This window comes from Arvicanthis niloticus, chromosome 19 (assembly GCF_011762505.2).
Source record: "Arvicanthis niloticus isolate mArvNil1 chromosome 19, mArvNil1.pat.X, whole genome shotgun sequence".
In the NCBI taxonomy this organism is placed as follows: Eukaryota; Metazoa; Chordata; class Mammalia; order Rodentia; family Muridae; genus Arvicanthis; species Arvicanthis niloticus.
Window position 1 is genome coordinate 17,504,335 of NC_047676.1, and position 22,993 is coordinate 17,527,327.

Consider the following 22,993-nt stretch of genomic DNA (forward strand, 5'->3'; position numbering starts at 1 on the left):
TTTAATCTACATGGTGCCCAATTATATAATCCCACTTTTATAGCTGGTAAAATAGGAAATTCCAATTGATAAACTCCATGCTTACGTAGTTTAGACACTAAGTCAATGGCACAAAAGCTATCTTAGCCCAATACTATGTATTCTGTAAAAGGAAGACCAAAACCTGGGTGGAATAAGATTCCTAAAATTTTATATTCTATTTATTGAATTTTTTATCATATTTATTTAACTGATGTTTAATTAAATATAAGAGCTATTTTTATCAAAAGTAGAAATTTTAATTTCTAAAACTTTAAAATTATTTCTATGTTGTGGAATCTGTAGACCTTTGTAAGTACCCCAAGTAATTCTTTTTAAATGGTATTATGATTATATGTAGTATTCCATATTGAAAATTGTATAAGAGTGAATCACAGTATAAAATACTCAAGTCTTTACAAATCTCCATTATGTTCAGGTATTATTTTCAGCTACCTTACAGGTTTACTTTTGTGTGAAATTTTAACATTTGTATAAGATTTTATCTGTACTTCTCAATTCTATTGTCAAAGCTTGTACTATGTGTCTTTATGGAAAAACACCCCAAATAAGGCACTCTGACTCATTGTTTTTACCTCATATTATTTCTTTTTCAAGAATGAACAACTCATGTTGTTTATTCAGCAGAAGATATGCTGGGTACAAGGAAGAAATGGAAGAAATTGGTGAAATGAGGCAAACAAAATATTTGTATATAAAAATTTCAAAATAACCTTCTCATTTTCATAATTATTGCCAAATTCCTATATGCTACTATTTCGTGGAAATATTGAGTAAAGACTAAGTAAATATCTGTTGAGATTATCTTCTAGATCCATACTGTAAAACATTTCTTTTGAAATGCAGCCAATATAGGTTTCTGCACAATAATTCCTTATAATTTTTTGACTGTAAATCTTAGTTTTTATTGGCTAATGTTTTAAATAGAAGCTAATTCATAATTAAACATGCATTTTTAGAAAAAATATTTTTAGAAAGGTATTACTTGGTAATTTATTAGTAACAATTATAGGAAGAGAACTAGACAATAAGTATAATTTAAGATACTACTCTACCCATCAGGGCTGTTAAAGACACTAATTTCCCTAGTGCTTGGGCCACAAAAGCAGTGTGGCCAGAAATTGAAAGCAAGTTGTAACTGAATAAAACCATAAACCATGAGAAAACTTCAAGGGAAAAAAAAGCTAATGAAGGAACAAGAAGAATAAAGTTTATTCAAACACTTCTCAGAGGAATTTAAAATAGTGTTCCTTTAGTACTTATGATAATATTTAGTGACAATAGGACAGGGAAACTAATTTCCATTTGTCCTCCATCCTTTATCAACTTTAATCAGATATACATTATACCCAGAGTTCATTTTGATTTGCTTTCATCACTCTACCTTCAAAATACCAAAACTTCCATCAGAGATTCCATCACCAAGTCCCCCCTCTAGGTGAGAAGCTCTTGATGGTTAATAGGTGCTAGAAAGGGAGTAGTAAGATTTCTTCAGGAATGCTGTCATTGCTAGGTTGTCCTTGCTCCAGCAGAAGGCCTTCATCTGTGTGCATACTAATAGCACTGAGTTGACTCATATGGCTAAAACTAAGAGCCCATGAATCTAGTAGGATGTGTTAGGAGATTATTTTGGATTAGTGTGAGGGGAGAGTTGATCTTATCAAAACACATTGTAAGAAGGTTTAAACTATATTATAAAAATTACCAATTCTAAGTTGGGTATAAGTTTCAGTAAAATACAAATATGTTTCCTAATCTTATAGAATTCTTTAAATAAATATTTATGACAACAATATTTTTGGCACCAATAATTTGATTGTCTAGTTATAAAGGCAAGGAGAGAAGAAGTATAAATTCAGACTCTCGCCAAATGCTTTTGTATTATATTTAAATTCTACCAGCACTAATTATATTTTGAGACCTTAACTCATTGAAGTATTTTAAGAAATTATCCTATAGCACTGTTATTCTTAGATTCAGAATTAACACAGTTTACAGTTTAATTCATTTATTTCTTTTCCTTTTACTGCCTTTTCCAAAAACAAATAGTGTTACAGATTTCTAAATTATTTATAAAATGGTAGCCAGTGACTGTTTTCAATTTTCTCCTCGTCTGAAATGCAAATAGTGTCATTTTGAGTACTACAACCTAACCATATACTTTGAAGATATTTTCATTGGCACAGAGTAGAAGTTATTACCACTAATAAGACTTTTATTTTAATTGTTCCATTATTCCTCAACTTGATTACATATTAATGAGAAAAAACAAAATTTGAATACAAATAAAGAAGATTTAGAATATATATATATATCCCCAAAAACTTAACATTTTACATTTTGACCTTAATAGTACTAATGTTTCCATTTGAATATAAAAGTTATAATTATGTGGCCAGAGAGATAGCTCATGTGGGAAGGTGTCTGCCTGTACAATAGGAAGATCCGTGTTTCACACTTAGAGTCCATACTGAAAATGTCCAGCTAGATAGTAAAATGTGTGATGCTAGTCCTCAGGGGCTAAAGACAGGCTGAGAGATTGCTGGGACTCATTGGCCATACATCAGCCTACTGGTGGACAACAGGTTCAGGAAAGTTACTGACTGAAAGCAAAACATAACAAAAAGTGAATGATACCTATGTAACTATTATAGGACTAGGTGGTAGGTCTTAAGTGAAAGGTTTATGGGGCAGGGAATACAGAGGCAGCCTCTGGGAGAGAGAAGAAAAAGAAGAGAGTTGGGGCATGAAGAACTTGATTTGTACTGGGCCCATGGTGCATGGTCAGAGAGACATGCAACAGGAGCAACAGTCTCACCTCTTGGGCAGCAAAAATGACATATTTCATTGCTTGATACCTCAAAGGATGGCTGTAAAGATGACTGATGTCAATTTGTCAGTTTCTGCTGTCCATGTATGTGCTTGACTGCTAAACTACAATATAATTGTCATCTGGCTTACTCATGTAGGATACATGCATGAAAACCCAACACACACACACACACACACACACACACACAGACACTCACACCAAAAACAAACTGCACATAGCAATTATGTTGTCACATCCACAAAATTTACATAAGAGTCTGAAGAATTAATTTTGCCACACAATTAGAAGCAAAAGAAAAATTAAACTCTTTCATACATACAGGTAGTGAATGAGTTGTTATAATAATATCTCAGCCAACAGTTCCATCAGGAACCAGATGCAAAACTTTACTTTCCTACTGTGAATTAAAATATAACACCTGCTTTTAGTTTATAATTTACTTTGTATTTTTCCTACTTCCTTTTCTTTTTCCTCCTTTTTTCCTCTGCTCTTCATCTTCTTCATCTTTACTTTTCTATGGAAATACTCACTACAAGTGATAATAAAATGTTAGTATTAGCTGGGTGGTGGTGGCGCATGCCTTTAATCCCAGCACTTGGGAGGCAGAGGCAGGAGGACTTTTGAGTTTGAGGCCAGCCTGGTCTACAGAGTGAGTTCCAGGACAGCCAGGGCTACACAGAGAAATCCTGTCTTGAAAAAAACCAAGAAAAAAATAAATAAAATAAAATGGTAGTATTATATCTTAGGTTCTATGATGTTGTGTGTCTCATAATAGGATATGTGCTTGGTAAACTATGCTTATAAATAGCTATGTAATAAATATTTCAGTTTTCCTGGGTCAGATATCCTCTGCTGTTAATTTTTTCTGGTATAGAGCTAACATAGTCATGGATTATGAGTAGATGCCTCCAACTGTGTTCCAATGAAATCTGGAGAAAGGTTATATGCAACTCAGTGGCTTTCATGCTTATAATGACACATTTGATCATATTTTTCCTCCCTTGGTGTTCAAACAGAGTCTATTCTATTCGAGTGATCTGATTAAGATTTGAATCTAGTGGGGTAACCATGTGGCTTGGAAAATAATTAGATCTTTTCAAAAATCAGTGACTCTAAGTGGCCACTTATTTGGCTTAATTTTGAATCCCTAATATTCGGGCAGGAAGATGAGTCTTTTTAAACATGATCTCAACATCACATGCTAATTTTGGTGAGAGATTTTGAAGTGAAGAGATTTCTAGTACTAACAGTAATAAGTCTTTACATTGTTATATTATCTTCAATGTTTTTGCATTTAATATCTTTATCCCAAAATATTTTCCAGAAAAAAATTTTATGTACTGGTCATATTTGGGCTAAGGATCTCATTAAAGTTAATAGTTTGCCATTTGCCTTTGAGGTTTTTTTGCTCCATGGGGTATGTTCACCTTGATGGATTAGAGTAGTTGACCAGTTTCTGTTTTCTTGATGTTAGTTTCTTCAATGCTAATGTTAGCACATGCTTATCACTATTCTTAGACAGTTTGTACAATGAAAAACAAATATAAATGGCTTTAGAAACTAGAGCTGACTTCTGTGTGGACTATCTAGTCAACGAAATTGAAGCACAGTCATCTCCTACGGCCAGGCCATTAGGGCTTTATGTAGTTGCAGCCACTATCCAGTGATCACTTACTCTAAAGCAGTAGACAACTGGGCCTAGGTAGCCTCCTGTCTGCTTTTGTATACAAAACATAAATAGAATACAGCAAATGAGAGAAAAGAGCCCCACAGCTGGAAGGCAACTTTAAAGAAAAATGATGTTCATAGATATCCTGCCAGTAGCTGGCAAAGCACTTTTTATAAAACATATTTAATGTTTACAGCCACTCGGAGGCTGGGAAAGGAGTAATACTTTGAAAATACATTTAATGTATTTTTACCACACTGTGGCTGAGAAGCAACTCCTGCTAAAATATATTTAATGCTTAGAGTCATTTGGCACTTTAGGAGAAAAGAAACTTCTTGTTAATTTTTAACATTTATTGCTGATCAGTGACTGTGAGAATGAGTACCACTGTGGCATGCTGTATGTTTAGGGACACATTTTGCTGCCAGCAAAACAATCTGTACATTTCTCTCAAGGCTACCCCAAAACTGTCAACTGCATTACCCTTTCAATTGCACCACTAATAAGAAAGCAGATTTCAAACACAGGGATAAAATGTTCCTTTAACACACAGCCATAACTTCCTATGGCCCTGGAAAGAGCCCTGCCATACAGTATGCTGAAGACACTTTACAGCTGACACAGGAGAGATCATCAGGCCCAGCTCAATTTCAGCAAATGTGCTAAGGCCACTCGACAGATTGTGAAGTGTAAGTATAATCTGATAATTGGTGTTTTCTACAAATCAACAGCTTGTCTCCACACATTAAGGTACAGGAGTCCTCTACACCAAAGGAAATGTAAATTGAAATAAAAAGTCTCTTTTGTTTTTAAATAAACATGGCTTAGATTACAGAAAGGGTGAAGGAAAACATTGAGTTCATTTTGTTGGGGGCATGGAGAACAAGCTGGCTGAAAAAATAAACCAGAGAGAGAATGAGAGAGAGAGAGAGAGAGAGAGAGAGAGAGAGAGAGAGAGAGAGAGAGAGAGAGAGAGAGAGAGAGAGAATGGCAAATAGCCAGGGGTTCTGTAATCAACACCTTCTCTCATAGTCTGCAGAGAATGAGCAAAAAATTATTAGTAGTACACTTCTTCACTTAAAATGCATTATTCAGGTATGGCCTAAGCTCTACACATATTTTTATTTCCTATTTCTAATAACCTGGAGAATAAAGGGTTATTATTCCTTAGTTCCAATTGGGAGACTCAAAACACAAGCAAGCTGTGTAATCTTTACAGATATACACCTCTGGGGAATAGTAGAGGGATTCCTTAAAGGATCAAGGACATCTGACTCTCAAGAGTTTAAGTACTAACTCTGCAATACAACATGATATAGAATATAACAGAAACTATAATGCAGACAGAGGGAGAAAGAACCCAAAATATGGATGGAACAATTATATTTACTCCCCATATCAACCTAATCAGCTCACCAAAGAGATTGATTTTTAGTCCTCCACGCTGTGCTTTGTTCTGTTGGTTTTTTTCAGCAGATATAACAACATTTTCTTTCCTTCTCACCATTGTATCTTAGATATACCTGGGTTTGGATCATGGACATATTAGTGTTTCAGATCCCCACAAAAAAAAAAAAAAAAAAAAAGTCTTGGTTACCTGTTGACACATGGCCTTGAGTTTCCTGACTTAGGACACATGTTCCTTGTGATTCTGAGCTGACATATCCCCTTCCCTGATTAAAGATTGGCCTTATTATACCAATTAGAGTCATGCACAAGGGATAGAAAGCTTAGGTTGATGCAGCAGCAACTCAGGGCTGGCAGTTGTAAAGAGTATATTATCACCGATAAACCTTTTGTTCAGAGCACCTGTCAATGGCCAGCTTCACCACCTCACAGTAAACTGAGGCAGGCTGATATGCAGTCAGCCATTGATTATTAAAGCTTGATTCACTGGATCAGCACTCTTTGTTACCAGTGAGAAATTCTTTGGATACTTTTAACTTCACCGGGGATGCGTTTTGTGCATGGGTAGAGTAAAGCTCCTATAAGTAGGCTCCAATAAACTTCATTATGCATACATATATGTACATACATACATGGTGGATGGAGCAAACTCCGATGAGCTGACTCCAACAACTTTACTTTTTTCTCTTAGCCTTTGCATACCATCTGATACAAAGTACTCTATTTAAAAACAAAATACCTCATTGCCATAGCCTAAATATTCTGTATAAGCAAATCACCATAAAACATATTCTTTAAAAACAAAATAAAATCATTATACAAAAGCAAATTATAACAAGGTACATGGCAATGACTGACACCTAAGGATTTCCTATGATTTTTATATGAGTCCTGTGATATACCTGGAATAACATACATACCCCCTCATCACACATACACATATACACACACAGGCATGCAGAGAAAGAGAGAAAGAGCGAGAGTGAGAGAGATACAACACACAGAAAGACAGTTCATACTTTATAAAACCATACAAATACAAAATATCTAAAAAATCTCTTCCTAGAGAAAATTTGACCAAGTTTTACCATAAAGAAATCCAAAAATGTCCTTCTTAATTGAAAGAAGGTAGTAGCATATAAAATACATGTTTATATATATTTAAAATATTAAATCTAATGTGTGATTAGGAACAATAATAAAAATTGTATTGATACCACCAATAAAGCTTGAATGGATTCTGAGCATTAGAATATAAATTCTTGAGTTTAAAATTTGTATTTTGGTTATATAGCAAAAATGCCTCAATAGTTATGAAAACAAACAAACAAAAGACTACAAAACACAAAATGCACTCAGCTTCTGAGAAGACTTGGGATGGTTCATAGAATAAGAGAACATAATGATTGTATTATTTCTAGGTCATTCTCTTTATAGCACTTCCATAACAATCAAACTATGTCTATAGATCACTGTATTATCCAACTATCATCAGTCAAGCTTCCTCTATCAATAGAGGGTAATTACCACAGAGACCCACAACTGTTCAATATGCAGAAAGGAAACTACCTTGGAATACTCAGTCCTAAATTAGATATCTTTATTACAGCCTTCTCAATGATTAGGGATCTATGTGGAAGAATAGATTAATGACTGTTAACCCTGGAGGTGTAGGATTTTTGAGAAATGGTATTTTGGCTTTTCCAGACACATCAAGACTGATGCACATGTGAATGAGTTTACAGAAACTCAAACAGCTTTCACAATGCCTGCACAAGCACAAGAAAAGAAAAATCAGAGCAGGGAAGAGCGTAAGTGGGCACAAATGTCCATCAATAGGCAAGAAGCTATATTCAAAAGATTGCTGTTCAGGAGGGGGAAATGGGTTTTGTTTAATGAAGTGCCAGTACATCAACTACAGGTAAGGACAGGACCTATTCTCAGAAATGGTTGTTCAACACTAATTGACTCCATGTTTTAAGTAGCATTTTTTTAAGAGAAAGAACATGAAGTGGCTTAGATAGGAATGTAGGCAGAATCTGGAAGGAATTGGGGTTTAGGAAAGAATATTATACAGTATACTGTATGGAATTCTTAATGAATAATTTATAAAAAGATGAAAACACACCCAAAATTTCACTAAGTGTTTCTTTCTTTTAAATGCCATGCAAAATCAAACAATGAACATAGGAGATTATAAATAAAAATGTATTTGTCATTTACCTTTGTTATAAAGTAGTTTGATTTTCTGTAGCTTATTTATTTAAATTTATGTTAATATTATTTGTTTAGGATGAACAAAAGAACCAAACTACTTTGATATGTTTTAAGCAAAAAGCCCCATCATCTAATTATGCATTATATTTAAATATATACCAATATAGATTAAAAAATACTATAATAGACTTTCTAAACCTTTAGGACAGTCCTATAATATTGCATGCTGAATATAAATTTGTCAAAATGAGTTTAATATTGGCTCACCAGAAAAAAACAAAATAAGCAACTGTGAATAACTTTAACCTCATTTCTATCTCCTTATTCACAGGCATTACTAGGATATCATGCAACAGGAAGAGGGTTTTGTGATAGTTAAATATTAAGAGGTACAACACTCTCCAGTGAGTTCACCTGTTACCTAACAACTGCATAACTAATGGTAAAACAAAGTCCTTAAATATCGATTCATAATCAAAAGCTCCTAACACCAATCATAGAGACCTGGTCATTGATAATTTAGCAATCTTTCTAATATGACTAAGCTAAGGAAGAGGATATGAACTTGAATACAGCTTTGAACTTGCAAAACTGTCTGCAGTCTTGAAGAAAGTAACTGAAAATGCATAGTCCCCAAATGCATAATCATCAGATATTAAGGAGGGCACATTATCGTAATTCATTGTGCTCTTCATGGTCTTAAAGAATTAAGAGCCCATCCATAAAGCCCAAATTTGTCTCCAAGGAGCTGGGGACTCTCTGGATCAAGAGGCAATTTCCTTAGGTCAAAGTAGAAGCAGTTTATCTTTGAGCATGTTGCCATGGCAGATTGGATGTAGCAGAAGTTATTACCAGAACAACCTTCCTCTCAAACCATTCATAGAGTCAAGAGGACAATTTTGAATCTCAGGGTGTTAAGTGCATTATATTATGTCTGAATATTAATTTTTCTTGAAATTTCGACTTATCTTTTTAACATTTTCTGAACTTATATATGTATAGTCCTTGTAATAGTCCCTTTCTATAATTTTCATTGTAGGTTTGTTTGAGCATTCTTTCCTATATAAAATCCATTAGGATTAAATTCACATTTGCATAAGAAACTTTGTTTCAGCAATACAATATTTATTCACCTTATATTTATGTTATAAATACACTAGCTCCTTAAGTGTTTGTGATATTTTATAATTTTCTTTTTATGTTTAATGCACACATTATATAAAATAATGATTTTCCTTATAACTATTCATCATAACTATTTTCTTATAAATATTATATGGGACATATAACATATATTATATGCCAGAGACCTTAATATTTATATGTATAACTCAGTTTAGTAGTTTTTTCCTGTTATTTATTTTTCTCCACTCACAGTAATTGGCAAAAATGTTTTGCGCTCAGAGAATATCTAAATATCTGTATCTACTATGGACAAATGGATGTGATAGAGCAAAGGCTATATTGCTAATTAGCTATGCCAAGTGCAATTGGTTCTTGGCCAGAAATTTTATTATTGCAAGAAAATAAAATGAAATTACACAAAATAAAAGGAATTTCATGATGCAAAGAAAGTAATGACAAAAATCTGCCCTTAGAATAATAAAACAATGAACTTTTCTCAAATGGTGATAAGGATCTTAGAATGAGTCAAAGCAGTCCATAGAATCAAGGAAGTTCTATGTTCTGAATGCTGTAGAGTTATGTGTTATATTAATTTGGTACCTCCCTTTAATTATGTAAAAGAAGAAAATTATGCTTGTATATTCAAAGAAGATATCAAACATAAAATTTCCCATGACTTTGAGTTTCAATAACCATTATATGTATCTATACTCTTTAGCCATCTGTATTTATATGATAAATGACAGGTTCAAAGAATATAGATAGATACACAAACAGACAAACAGAAATAATAATGAAGGTGTATATTAAAGGTGGTACCTAAAGACACACTTTGAAAAATCTATTGTCATATAGATAAGTTCATCTTCTCTTACTATATTTGGTCATGTGTTCATTTAATACGGTAGTACAGCTTCTTTTTCATTTCTCTGAGCTTCACCTTTGACCTACTGCTCACTCTCCATAGTCGAAGAACCATGGGCACCAGGGACAACTAGAGGAGCAACGTTTACACCCTCAATCCCTGGACTGCAGCTCCCCATAGAATACTCCTAGTAGCAATGATCTGTGCCCTCTCCCTTGACCTCAATTTCCAGCTCATGGCTTTACTTGCATTCTTGGAGGCCTGACAGCATTTGGAAAACCAAGTGGGACTATAGTCCAGGCCACTTGCCTTCCAGTTATCCCTAAGAAATAACTAACAGCAGTGAACTAGAACCTGTCCTGCCTCCCTATCTCCTCCACTCCATTTTCTGTCCCACAGCTCTGCCTATATTCCATTAGACCTACCTGCAGGCACCAAGTCAACCAGGTAATACCACACCCCCCTAATCCTCTGACTATGAATTCTCCCTAAAGCATATCCAACAGCTGTAATTTGTACCTAGTACCCTGTGCTCTGATCCAAAAATGTGCCTGTAATCCAGTAGGCCTATCTGCACTAGAGAAAACCAGATGAATAAATGCCAACATGAGAATACAATCAACAAGTGCCAGGGCAATCGCACTACATCAAGCCCTGGATATCCAATTACAAAATGTGTAATGATGTCTTCCTCCAATAAGGCAAAATCAAAGACCAGGATTTTGGTCTGATGTTGGGACGAGGTAACTCCATTTAACCTGTTACCTTCAGTCACGTAGGACACAGGTAGAGGGCGTGATTAACAAGTCTCTACCTCCAGAGATTTAAATATTAATGAATTATCAAAAGGCCAGGGGCATAGCTAATTAAGTTATTCCCTCCCCCTTTTCCTTCCCTATAAAATGAGACTCCCCTGGCCTTTGGTGGTGGAAGCCCATACCACCTACATCCATTAACCATGTCATGAACAATAAAGCTTTGGAAAACTGGACTCCACGTGTTGCATGGTCTCTCCGCCTGATTCCCAGCTTTTGGAACCCTGGAATCTTGCCGATGCAGCAGCCGGCCCGCCAACCGACAGCTGTGTGAATGTGGGACCCTCCGCTGTCGATTTGGGAAGCCAGCCCAGGACCTTGATGCCGGACCGCCCTGGGACCCTGCCGCCGGACTCCCTCCCCCCGCCCACGAGATTTCTTCCCCACAGTCTGAAGCACAAGAAAGTGACCTTAAACCTAATCTTACAAAGGTGATAGAGGACTTTGAAAAGGAAATTAATAATTTTTTTTAAAAAAATGCAGGAAAATATAATAAGATAGGTATAGGAAATGAATAAAATTGTTCAAGATCTGAAAATTGGAATAGAATCAATAAAGAAAACTCAACTTGAATAATTTTGGAGATAGAAAACCTAAGTAAGAGAACAGGAATTCCAGATGCAATATTCATCAACAGAATACAAGAGATAGAAGAGTCTCAGGAATAGAACAAAGGATAGATGTGTCAAAGAAAACGTTAAGTCTAAAAATTTCCTGACACAAAGCATCCAGGAAATTTGGGATACTATGAAAAAAAAAAAAACTAAGAATAATATGAATGGAAGAAGTGTCTTCACTTAAAAGCCTAGATAATATTTTCAAGAAATCCCCCAACCTAGAGAAAGAGATGCCTATAAACATACAAGAAACTTAAAGTATGCCAATAGTTTGGAGGAAACTCATCCTATGGGGCCCACTTTTTCATAGGAGAAGGGAAAGGGTACTGGAGGAGGCACTCTGTGAGCGCAGTACTAGAAATGGGAGCAGTGTTTGGGATGTAAAAAAAATGACTAGCCAGCACTATTGATCCTCTCTCTCTCTATCTCTCTCTCTCTCTCTCTCTCTCTCTCTCTCATCTATCTAAATCATAACATTAAAAACCTGATCATCTTTATTTCAACAGTATAAACAAAATAGTATTCAATATCTAGGATTCAACCATGATCTCCTGGACTCCAAATGGCTTGACCAACTCGAATTCACTGACTCTCTCATTCACAGCCCATGAAGCTTGTCTCATAGACTAGGCTAGTTCCACTTGACAACTACTGTTATCCTTGGTGGACCTACACTCCTAGAATCTTCAGTTTACTGGAATCATCAGTGAACTGGATTATGCCTTTGCTGTGGTCTTTCCTGGCCCCTATGTCCTAGACTCTGCCACATGGTACCAAGCCTAGGCTTTTCCCTATTATGAAACTTCCATTGCAACCCAGCTTAAACATTTTGTGATGGCCTCTCTGAGCATCTCATAGGATCAGGCCACAGCATCTTTCTGTGACCCTTTCAGTCCTTCAAAAGTCTTGTTAACAACTTCAGAACCACTCTTACATGTTACCAAATCTGCCCACCATCCTGAGATGCAGCTTTGGTTTCTTTTTGAGGACAGTTTTTGTGATTCAAGGCTGAGAATACACTTTCCAAGAGATTACAATCAATGATTCAAGCCTATTCTTAATCACAGCTGATTTTCATTCCCAGATGACTAGTACAACAAATGCCCCATAGAAAAATATAAACTTCTTTTCAGTGTTTCTGATCTCTTGTTAATCATAGATGATTCTTCAGTCCCATCAGACCAGATACCACAGATTCAAAATTTAAATATATCACATGAATCACCCTGCTAGAGACCTTTAAGAGACTCTCAAATTTGCAAACCTCCTCAAGCTAGACCTTCATCATCTGAATTGCTCTCAAGATTTTTGTCTCCCAAGCTCCCAAAACTTATTAAGCTCTGAATACTGAATAACATTTAGAGCCCAAGGTTTTAGCCACTTCCACAGTCTTCCAAAATCAACATGGGTAGATATATAACAACACAATCTATAATCCTGGTATCAGTATCTGTTTTAGTTAGGTTTCTACTGCTGAGCTACAAACCATGACCAATAAAGATATTGTGGAGTAAGGGTTTATTTCAGCTTACAACTTATAGTGTGCTTTGTAGGATAAGACCTCAAGGTAGCTACTTGAAGGCAGGAAATACAACAGACATTATGGAGAAGTGTTGGTTATAACTTACTGCCTAAGCTCATAGTCATCTCCAGCTAACTTACTTACAGTTCTGAGGACCACTTTCCCAGGGATGCTACCACATAAATAAGCTGAACTCTCACACTTTTCCTCTTCCTTTGTGGCCCAAGCCTGAATTGAATTGACTCAATCTAGTAGTGTAATTATTTTTCTCTAATTCTCTCTACAGAATTTTACTATATAAGAAATGCAATTGATGAGGTATATAAATTTTTCAAAATGACAGAAAATTGTGGGGGTAAAGAGGGAGGATGGATTTGAGAATAGTTAAGCAGAAGAGTTGGGGATAAATATGATTAAATATATTGTATGAAATCCTCAAATAATTAATAAATTATTTTAAATGGAATAAACACTCCTATCACATAACAACTAAAACAGTAAATATACTGAACAAAGAAAGAATACTAAAAGCTGCAAGGGTAAAAGGCCAAGTAACATAAAGGGGCAGATATATCAGACTTATACTCTAATTCTCAAAAGGGATTCTAAATGCCAGAAGGACCTGGACAGATGTCTTGCAATCTCTAAAAGACCACAGAGGCCTATCCAGAAAAATTTTTAGTCGTTGTTCAGAAGATAACAACATATACTATAACAAAATCAAATTTAAGAAATATCTATCCATGAACCCACTCTACATAAGATAATAGAAGGAAAACTCCAACCCATGGAAGTTTACTAAACTCAAGAAAGGACATATGCACACACAGGGTCACCCAAACTCATAAAAGAAAATTTACTAAAACTTAAATTACATATCAAACCCTGCACATTAGTAGTGGGGGACTATAATATTTCATTCTCACCAAAAAATAGATCTTCCAGACAAAAACTGAAGACAGAAATAATAAAAATAACATTGCAAATCAAATATATCAGAGATATCTACAGAATATTTCACACACTCTGGAAAAATATACCTTCTTCTCAGTACCTCATGGATCTCTTCCAAAATTCTTTACATACTCAGTCACAAAGCAACTCTGAACATATAAAAGAAAATTGAAACAACCCCTTGTATCTTATCAGACCACCATGTACTTAAGCTGTACTTTAATAACAACAGAAACAACAGAAAGCCTACAGACTCATGGAACTTAATCAACTTTCTTCTCAATGATCACTCTGTCTGGGAATTAATTAATTCATTAATTAAAGACTTTAGAATTTGTCAAAATGAATGCACAATGCATACAAACTTATAGGACACAATGAAAATAATGTTAGGATGAAAGTTCATTGCATTAAGTATGTTCATAAAGAAATTAGTGATATCTGATACTAGTGACTTTACCACCCACCTGTAAGTTTTAGGAAGATAAAAAGAAAAAAAGGAAGAAAGGAAAAGGCATAAAAGAAAGAAAGAAAGAAAGAAAGAAAGAAAGAAAGAAAGAAAGAAAGGTACAAACACATTCAAGAGAAGTAGATAGCAGGAAATAAACTCAGGGCTCAAGTCAACAAATTAGAAACACAGAGAACAAGATAGACAAACCCATAACCAACTAACTAAAAGACAGAGGTTGAATATCCAAGTTAACAAAGTCAGAAATGAAAGGGGAACATAGAAGACACTGTATAAATCTTAAGAATCATTAGGTCTTCCTTCAAAAACCCATACACCACAAAATTGGAAAACCTAAATGAATTGGACAATGTTCTTGATAGATACCACTTACCAAAGTTGAATGTGATCATGTAAACCATTTCAGAAGACATATAACTCCTAAAATAGATTTTTAATAATAAAAATCTCCCAACACAATACAGCTCGGGGTTAGATGGTTTTATCATAGGATTTTACATAACTTTCAAAGAAGAGTTGATGCCAATACTCCTCAAACTATTCCACTGGGGGAAAAAAAAGAAGGAACATTGACAAACTCATTCCATGAGGCCACAGTCACCCTGAATGTGAAACCACACAAAGACTCAACAAAGAAGGAAAATTTCAGATAAGGTTTTCTTTATTACAATTGATGCAAAAACTATTCAATAAAATACTTTCAAACAAAATCCAAGAACACCATAATGAATAAAACATCATCCACCATGATAAAGTAGGATTCATCACACAGTTCTAGAGATGTTTTAACAAACAAGAATCCATCAATGTAATCTATCATATAAAGAAAGTGAAAACAAGGCAAAGCAAAAGAAAACAAAACAAAGCAAAATGAAACAAAACAAAACACATGATCATTTCATTAGATGCTGAAAAAATCCTTTGACAAAGGATTCCACTTCATGATAAGAGTCTTGCAGAGATCAGGGATACAAATTAAATTTACTAAAATTACAGACAAGACAAAGCTGCCCACTCGTTATTTATTTAATACAGTATTTGAAGTTTTAGCTAGAGTAATCAAACAGCTAAAAGATAGCAAAGGGATACAATTGGAAATGAAGAAGTCAAAGTGTTGCGATTTGCAACTGATATGATAATATGAATATGTGTCTCCCCAAATTTTCCCAGAAAACCTACAGCTTTCTTCTTCAAAGTGGCTAGATACAAAATTTTCTCAAAAGAAAATCAGTAGTCCTCCTTTATACAAATGATAAATGCACTGAGAAAGATATCAGGGAAACAACACCATTTATACTTGCTGCAAATAGTATGAACTACCTTGGTGTAACACTATCCAAGCAAGTGAATGACCTGTCAACAGAAACTTCAAGTCTTTGAAGAAAGAAATTTCAGATGACATCAGAAGATGGAAAGTTCTCCCATGCTCATGTATTAGTAGGATTATCACAGTAAAAATGACTATCTTACTAAAACCAATCTATAGATTCAATAACTTTCCCAACAAACTTTCAGTACAATCTTTTACAGATTTTAAAAGAAAAATTCTTAACTTCATGTTTAAAAACAAAAAGTCCAGGAGAGCTAAAATGTTCCTATACAATACAAGAACGGCTGGAAGTATAGCCATCCCTGGTATCATGCTGTACTGTGGAGCAACTGTAATAAAACCACATACTACTGGAAAAAATCCAGGTTGATCAATGGAATTGAATTGAAGATGTAATAGCAAAGCCACACACCTATGTGCACTTGAGTTTTTACAAAGAAGCCAAATATATACAACAGAAAAGAAAAAAAAAAGAATGTATCTTCAATAAATGGTGTTGGTCTAACTGGTTGTCTTCATGTAGAAGAATGAAGAGACCCATTTCTATCACCCTGCACAAAACTCAAATACAAGGTGGATCAAAGACATGCCAGTTTTATGTTGAGGTCTTTGATAGTTCTGAAATACTAAATCTGATAGAAGAAAATTGGAGAATAGCCTTGAATGCATTGGCACAGGAGACAAGTTCCTGAACAAAACACCTACAATTCAGACACAAAGATCAATAATTAATAAATGGACCTCATGAAACTGAAAAGCTTCTATATACTATGTATGCCATAGGACAACATCAAGAAGACAAAAAGCTGCATATACAATGGGAAAAAATTGTCACTAACCCCATAGCTGACAGAAGGCTGATATCCAAAACACATAAAGAACACAAGAAATTCGACATTAACAGACTATGTAATCCAATTTAAAATAGAGTATGGATCTAAATATAGAATTCTAGACAGAGGAATCTGCAACAGCTGGGAATCATTTAAAGAAATGTTTAACATCCTTAGCTATCAGGGAAATGCAAAACAAGACTCTGAGATTCCATTTTATACCTTTCACATTGGTTAGGAACAAAAACTCAAAAAGATGCTCTATCATACCATAAGGACTCTTCATTAACTACATTCATAGCATTTTTATTTTTAATAACTAGAAACTGGAAACAATCAGATGTCTCTCAACTGAAGAATGGATAAAGAAATTATCCATGAGAGCAGTTATCACTGTAGTTGGGAGTTTGTCCCAACTACAAGATTTTCAGGGATAAACATTGGAGCAGAAACTGAGAGAAAGACCAACCAAGCACTGACCCATTGGAGACCACCAATGAAACTGTTAAGGATATTCTCCTGCAGGATATTAACTTGCAGACTGGAGGCTAACATGACTGTCATGTGAGAGGCCTCACCCACCAAGTGATGGAAACTGATCCAAAGACACACAGCCAATAATTAGGTCAAGCTTGGGAATCTTGTAGGAAAGGGGGAGGAAGTTTTGAGAGAGTCAGAGAGGTCAAGGACAATACAAGAAAAACTACAGAATCAACCAATGTGGGTGCATACATATGTAACATCTGTATAGCTCGGTCATCAAGTAAGTCCCCATACAGTAGGATCAGGGCTGTCACTGACTCTTCAGCCTGTCTATGGATCCTTGTTCCTTAAGTATGCTGTCCTCTCTAATATTAATAGGAAAATATGCACCTAGTTCTACTGAAATTGATATGCCACAGTTGGTTGGTATTCATGTGTAGACTCCACTTTTCTGAGAGAAAGGAGGGTAGAATAGGGGGTTAGGAGATGAGAGGATTGGACAGGGAGAACAGGAAGAAAGGAAATCTGTGGTTGGGGTATAGAATGAATGAATGAAATAACAAATGAATGAATGAATGAATGAATGAATGAATGAAAAAGAAAAGACAACAGAAAAATATGGATACAAGAAGTGATTTTATACCTTTTACACTAGGAAATATGTAAAGAATGAAATGCCTCTTTGTTGGCCCATTGGTGATCTCAATGTAATGTATTACTTAATATTTTAGTTTGAGCTAAGAATTACTATATAGCTTTGGGTGGTATTTTGTAGTTATCACTACAATCATATTTTAGTTTGAGCTAAGAATTACTATATAGCTTTGGGTGGTATTTTGTAGTTATAGAATATATATAAATATATATATAAATATATATTTATAATAGAAGTAAATATACATATAAATATATATACTATATATATAGTAAATCAATAAATTAAGAAATAATAAAAATTGTCACATATTTTAACATCTGTATTCATAGTGGTAGAAAACATTTTCTAGAGCAAATTAAAATTTTTTAAATGAACAATATTATTGATACCTTATAAATAAGATATCTACATCAATATGTACCAACCAAATGTTAAAGATGGTTAATAGCATCTGATAGAAATTTGATTTGTCTACTCACCCACAGGAGACATTTCTGGAACACTAGCCACATAAGGTCCATCCAAAAACTTTGGCTCATTATCGTTAATATCCTGCACTTTAATGATGAACTCTGATTCAGGCTCCAATGGCTTTCTGGTTTCTATGTCCACTGCCTGAGCACGAAGAGTGTAGAAAGGTTTTTCTTCTCTATCCAGGCTTCTTATTGCATGAATGTCTCCTGTAGTTTCATCAATTGTAAAAACAGTCCCAGCACCATCTCCAGAGAGCGTGTATTTAACAGTGCCCTCTCCCTTGTCCAAGTCAGAATGTAGCTGAGAAAGAAAGAGACAATTTAGTTATCAGATAAGTTAAATTACTACTTAATAGCCTTTTATGTCATATCTACACCTTCCTGGTTATTGAAATTTAATATGTGGATGGCTAGATAATTCAGAAAGCACTCTTAACTTCTGAGCCATCTTGTCAGTCCCTTTAACATGTTCTTATAAATTGTTATTTTGATTCAAACATTATTTAAAACAGTTTAAACTGGTCCTTTGAAAATAAATATTTGTTTAATTCTCCAAGTTTACATAAGAATCTATCTCAATCAATACATCATTTAAAGAGAAGTATTTTAAACTTTAGTAGTAACTGTAATCATTTTGTAGTTGCTATAAAATGTATATACAGGTGTTGTCCTATGAGAAAATATTTGTTACAGTGACTTTGATTTTATTAATGGTTCAACACAGAAGATAGCATTGAAATCATTTTCAATTATATCATTCTTTATACATAGCCTTGTGTGAACTGGCATTAAAACTTATCACAGCAAAATGAAGTTAAAAATGACATCTCTGGTTACATGTTTAAACATCAAATTAAACATTTTGATTTAGTTTCAGCATAAGACTATACAAAATGTTATTAAGATGAAATCATTCTTGTTTTGAATTTGCATTTACATCTAAATTATCTCTGAACTGTATTTGGTGTAGAATATAATATAATGTGAATTTTTGAATGGTTGAGAAAAATATTTAAAGAAATAAGAAAATGAGAAAGTCTACAATTTGGATTATCCTTTAAAAGTTTTTACGCATTGCATTTCAGGATAAGAGGAATTGCCAAGAATGATGGGATGAAGGTTTTATTTTTTTTCATCCTATTTTTTTAACTGCTATAAAGCATGGGGAATTTGAAGCATAAAATCAAGCTGTAGAAAAATGTTCTTTGAACTTATGAATTTCAAATCACAATTGTCAACCACACTATTAAAGATATTCAATGCAGTGGGTATTACTTTCACTTTCAAATTTATGTTAAGGTATAAGACAGGCAAAGGCTCAATGCAATAGGGATAGTTTTATGAGCAGTAACCAGTTTGCAATGGCTTAAAGGATATGTGCAGATATTTTGAGAACTGAGTGAAAATCTTAATTGGGTTTTCACAGTTTGATTCAAGTAAAGTTACAAAAAGAAAATTCCATATCATTTGATTAAAGTCAAAACTGTTTTCTTTTCAAAGTGACTTAAGAATATGTAAGCTGATGTGCTGTCAGCCCTATCAAAATCAAAATTAAATCCAGTGGCTGCTACTCCTTCCTCTAACTTCCATCTTTAACCTTCTAACTTAAAAAGTCTAGTCTTACAGAGATTAAATAATCAGAAGCAAACATTTTTAAAACAATTCTAAGACGGTTAGTTAGAAAAACATTGCTAAATGCACAACTCATTTTAGTGATGAGTCACATGATGGTGTCCTTTACAATTTCTTTTTGCTACTTTGTGTCTCATGGATGTCTTGTGTACATAAAGAATGTGTGCCACATATGTCCTCACCTTCCAGAGATGCAAAAAGAGGACATCACTCTCCTGTTTTACAGACAAAGAGCTATGAGTGCCTAAATGGATTCTAGAAACTGAAGTCAGTTTCTCTGAAAACCACCAGTTGATGTGAAACCCTGATATCTCTCCAGCCTAAGCACAGCAAAATATTGTTACTTTACAGGCTGCTCAGTCAACAGTTAGCATGACTGATTTTCTGCTGGTGAACAGTGATATCCTGGTGACCAAAATAGTTATTGAGGTTTAACCAGCATTGAATTACCAAGTATCTAATTAACCAATATATATGAAAATTAAGATAATAACTTCTTAGATATTGTAAAATCTCATTTAGTAAAAATATAACACAGTTTTAACAGAAAATTGCACAGTATAAGATAAACCCTCTGCTTTTACTCAGTAACAACTTTTCAAAACATGCCTTCTTTTTTAAACAGGTTTTCACTATGTGGTCCTGACTGGTCTAGACTTGCTATGTAGACCCGGCTACATAGAGTGACAGAGACCCATCAGAGCCAACCACCTAAGTGCCGACATTTGAGAAGTGTATCATTATGTCAGTCTAACTCTTTATAGGTTGATTATATAGATAGGAAAATATAGAAAATAAAAATGGCAACGCAAATACATATTGCTCTGCAAATGTAATCATGTAGTTATTTTTCTGTGCAGCTATAATTAATTTAAAAACTACTGGGTAGCCATTTTCCAATAACTAACCCCCAAATTTTTTCTCCATATCATTTGAGGTCCTCAAAATTATGTTTTTACTGCTATGTGATGGTGGCTCATGCCTTTAATCTCAGTACACAGAAGGCAGAGGCAGGCAGCTATCTATCAATTCCATGACAATCTAGTCTACAGAGCAAGTTTCATAACAAGCAGGACTACACAGAGAAAGCCAGTCTCAAAATTAACATATATACATGCACACACATGCATACACACACACACACACACATGCACAAGCACACACATTCATATGCGCCCTTTTAATTCTGAATTATATTCAGATAATGAAATTGGGAGAGTCAAGAGCATTGATGAATTTCTCATAAACGATATAATGAATGTATGTTTGAGTGAGTATGCATTTGTGTTTTTTCCTCTGTTTATTTCTTCAAAATAAATAGTAACTGCAAAGATGAAAAATGTGCATTTTATGAGACTTAGAAAATGTTGAATTTTCAATGTTTTCAGCAATGGATCTCCATAGATAAAATTCATTTCTCCAGTTCTCTGGTGATGCAATTGAAGCTCATTTTATGCCATGTGGCTAATTTTACGTCTCATTTCCATAAGAACTGAGGACGCCTTTCCTCCTCTTTGGATGGTGTAAATTGTTAAAAATACAATACTACATCATTTCATGTAGTTGTCTAAAATATCACACACAGAAATTATTAATTACATAAAAATAACAATATAAAAATAAGTGCTATATTTGTGTCTTATGCCAAGTATTAAAAATAAGGTTTCTCTGAGTAGGTGCTACACCATTTGCAGACTGAAACCGCCAACTCCAAAAAGATCATCCTTTAGTATTGACACTTAAAATAAAATCTCCCCCAGAAAAAGTCCCATAAATGATGGATGCAGAAATAGGCAATGTCCAGATAGTTGTTTTGTGGAAGCAATGGTGTTATTTTCTGATGTGTTCCAAGTCATCTCAGATGGTGCGTGAAAATGAGATGCCAAGAGAGGCTTAAAAAAGATGCTGAGGCCTAGGTTCAGTGTGGAAGCAAATCTTGAATTTCAGTGCTTAAAAGTTTGAGAAAGCTAATCTAAAGTTAAATGTTTACCAGCCTATCTCTGACTGTGGTTTGGAACTGCTGCATTAAAAGGCAGCTCGTTCGTATTTTCTGTGAGTTGAAAAGTGCACATCAAATGGAAAAACTGTTCGTATAAATATACGCAGCAGTGACTTTTATTTTCATTTGCCATTTACTGGGACACGTTTAATAGACATGCAGACAGGGAGGCAGTTAGGAAGAGAACTATCTGATTTTAGAAAGGTAGTTTTTCCTAGAAAAATGAAAGAAAACTTGTACCATTATTGTTTCAGGGGTAAAAATTTCTATTCACACATGAATGTACTGGATAAACATGTTACAAATCTGTTACCAAATTAAATGTAGCCATTTAATATAAAATAATTATATTGAGTATGTGTGCGTGCGTGTGTGTGTGCGTGTGTGTGTGTGTGTGTGTGTGTGAGAGAGAGAGAGAGAGAGAGAGAGAGAGAGAGAGAGAGAGAGATCATTCTTGACATGGTTAAGTAAAAAGGAGAGGACAACCACAGATTTTAATGCATTTCAATCAGAGTCTCTTTGTGATTTACTTCTGCTGAGTAAGACACACTATATACCCCAAACATGAAGAAATTTTCCTGTTTCTGTCTGTCATCTCCTTTGCATGTTGCAATTACAGGCACAGATTTGTCTCTTTTGCTGTTTAAGTGGGTTGGATTGTCTGTTTTTTCCTTGTTTCTTGGTCTCTTAGGCTTGCGCAGCAAGTGTTTAACATTCTTTCACATCGCCTCATACCAAAACATGTGTCTGAATTGTATGTCCTAAGCCCTAGAAGCAGGCAGGCTTGGTCAATGGAGATGGAGGCAAATGGGTATAGTTCTTAAGTAACAAACAGAATAGTTGTCTTGAGAAAAGTGAACAGCAGAAGATTGAAGCAAACATTTACAATAACGTTTTACATAAACTCTAATATGTTTTTTCTTTAAAATGGTATTAAACCATAAAATATTTAAAAATATAATTTACTCATTCTGTGAAATAGTGTTTGATCTATAAATCATTTCTGGGTTTCAAAAAAATTTCAACAATTTCTTGCTTAATTTTCAGTAAGAT

General features: G+C 34.4%; 1 protein-coding gene across 1 annotated transcript in view; it reads right to left on the reverse strand.

Moving 5' to 3' along the window:
* The window catches only part of Cdh12 (cadherin 12), a 1,002,120-nt gene that overhangs the window by 187,232 nt on the left and 791,895 nt on the right, over nt 1-22,993 (reverse strand). The window contains exon 5 of the mRNA XM_034523462.3: nt 18,316-18,610. Coding sequence (XP_034379353.1) covers nt 18,316-18,610 — 295 coding nt within the window. The remainder of the gene's footprint in view (nt 1-18,315; nt 18,611-22,993) is intronic.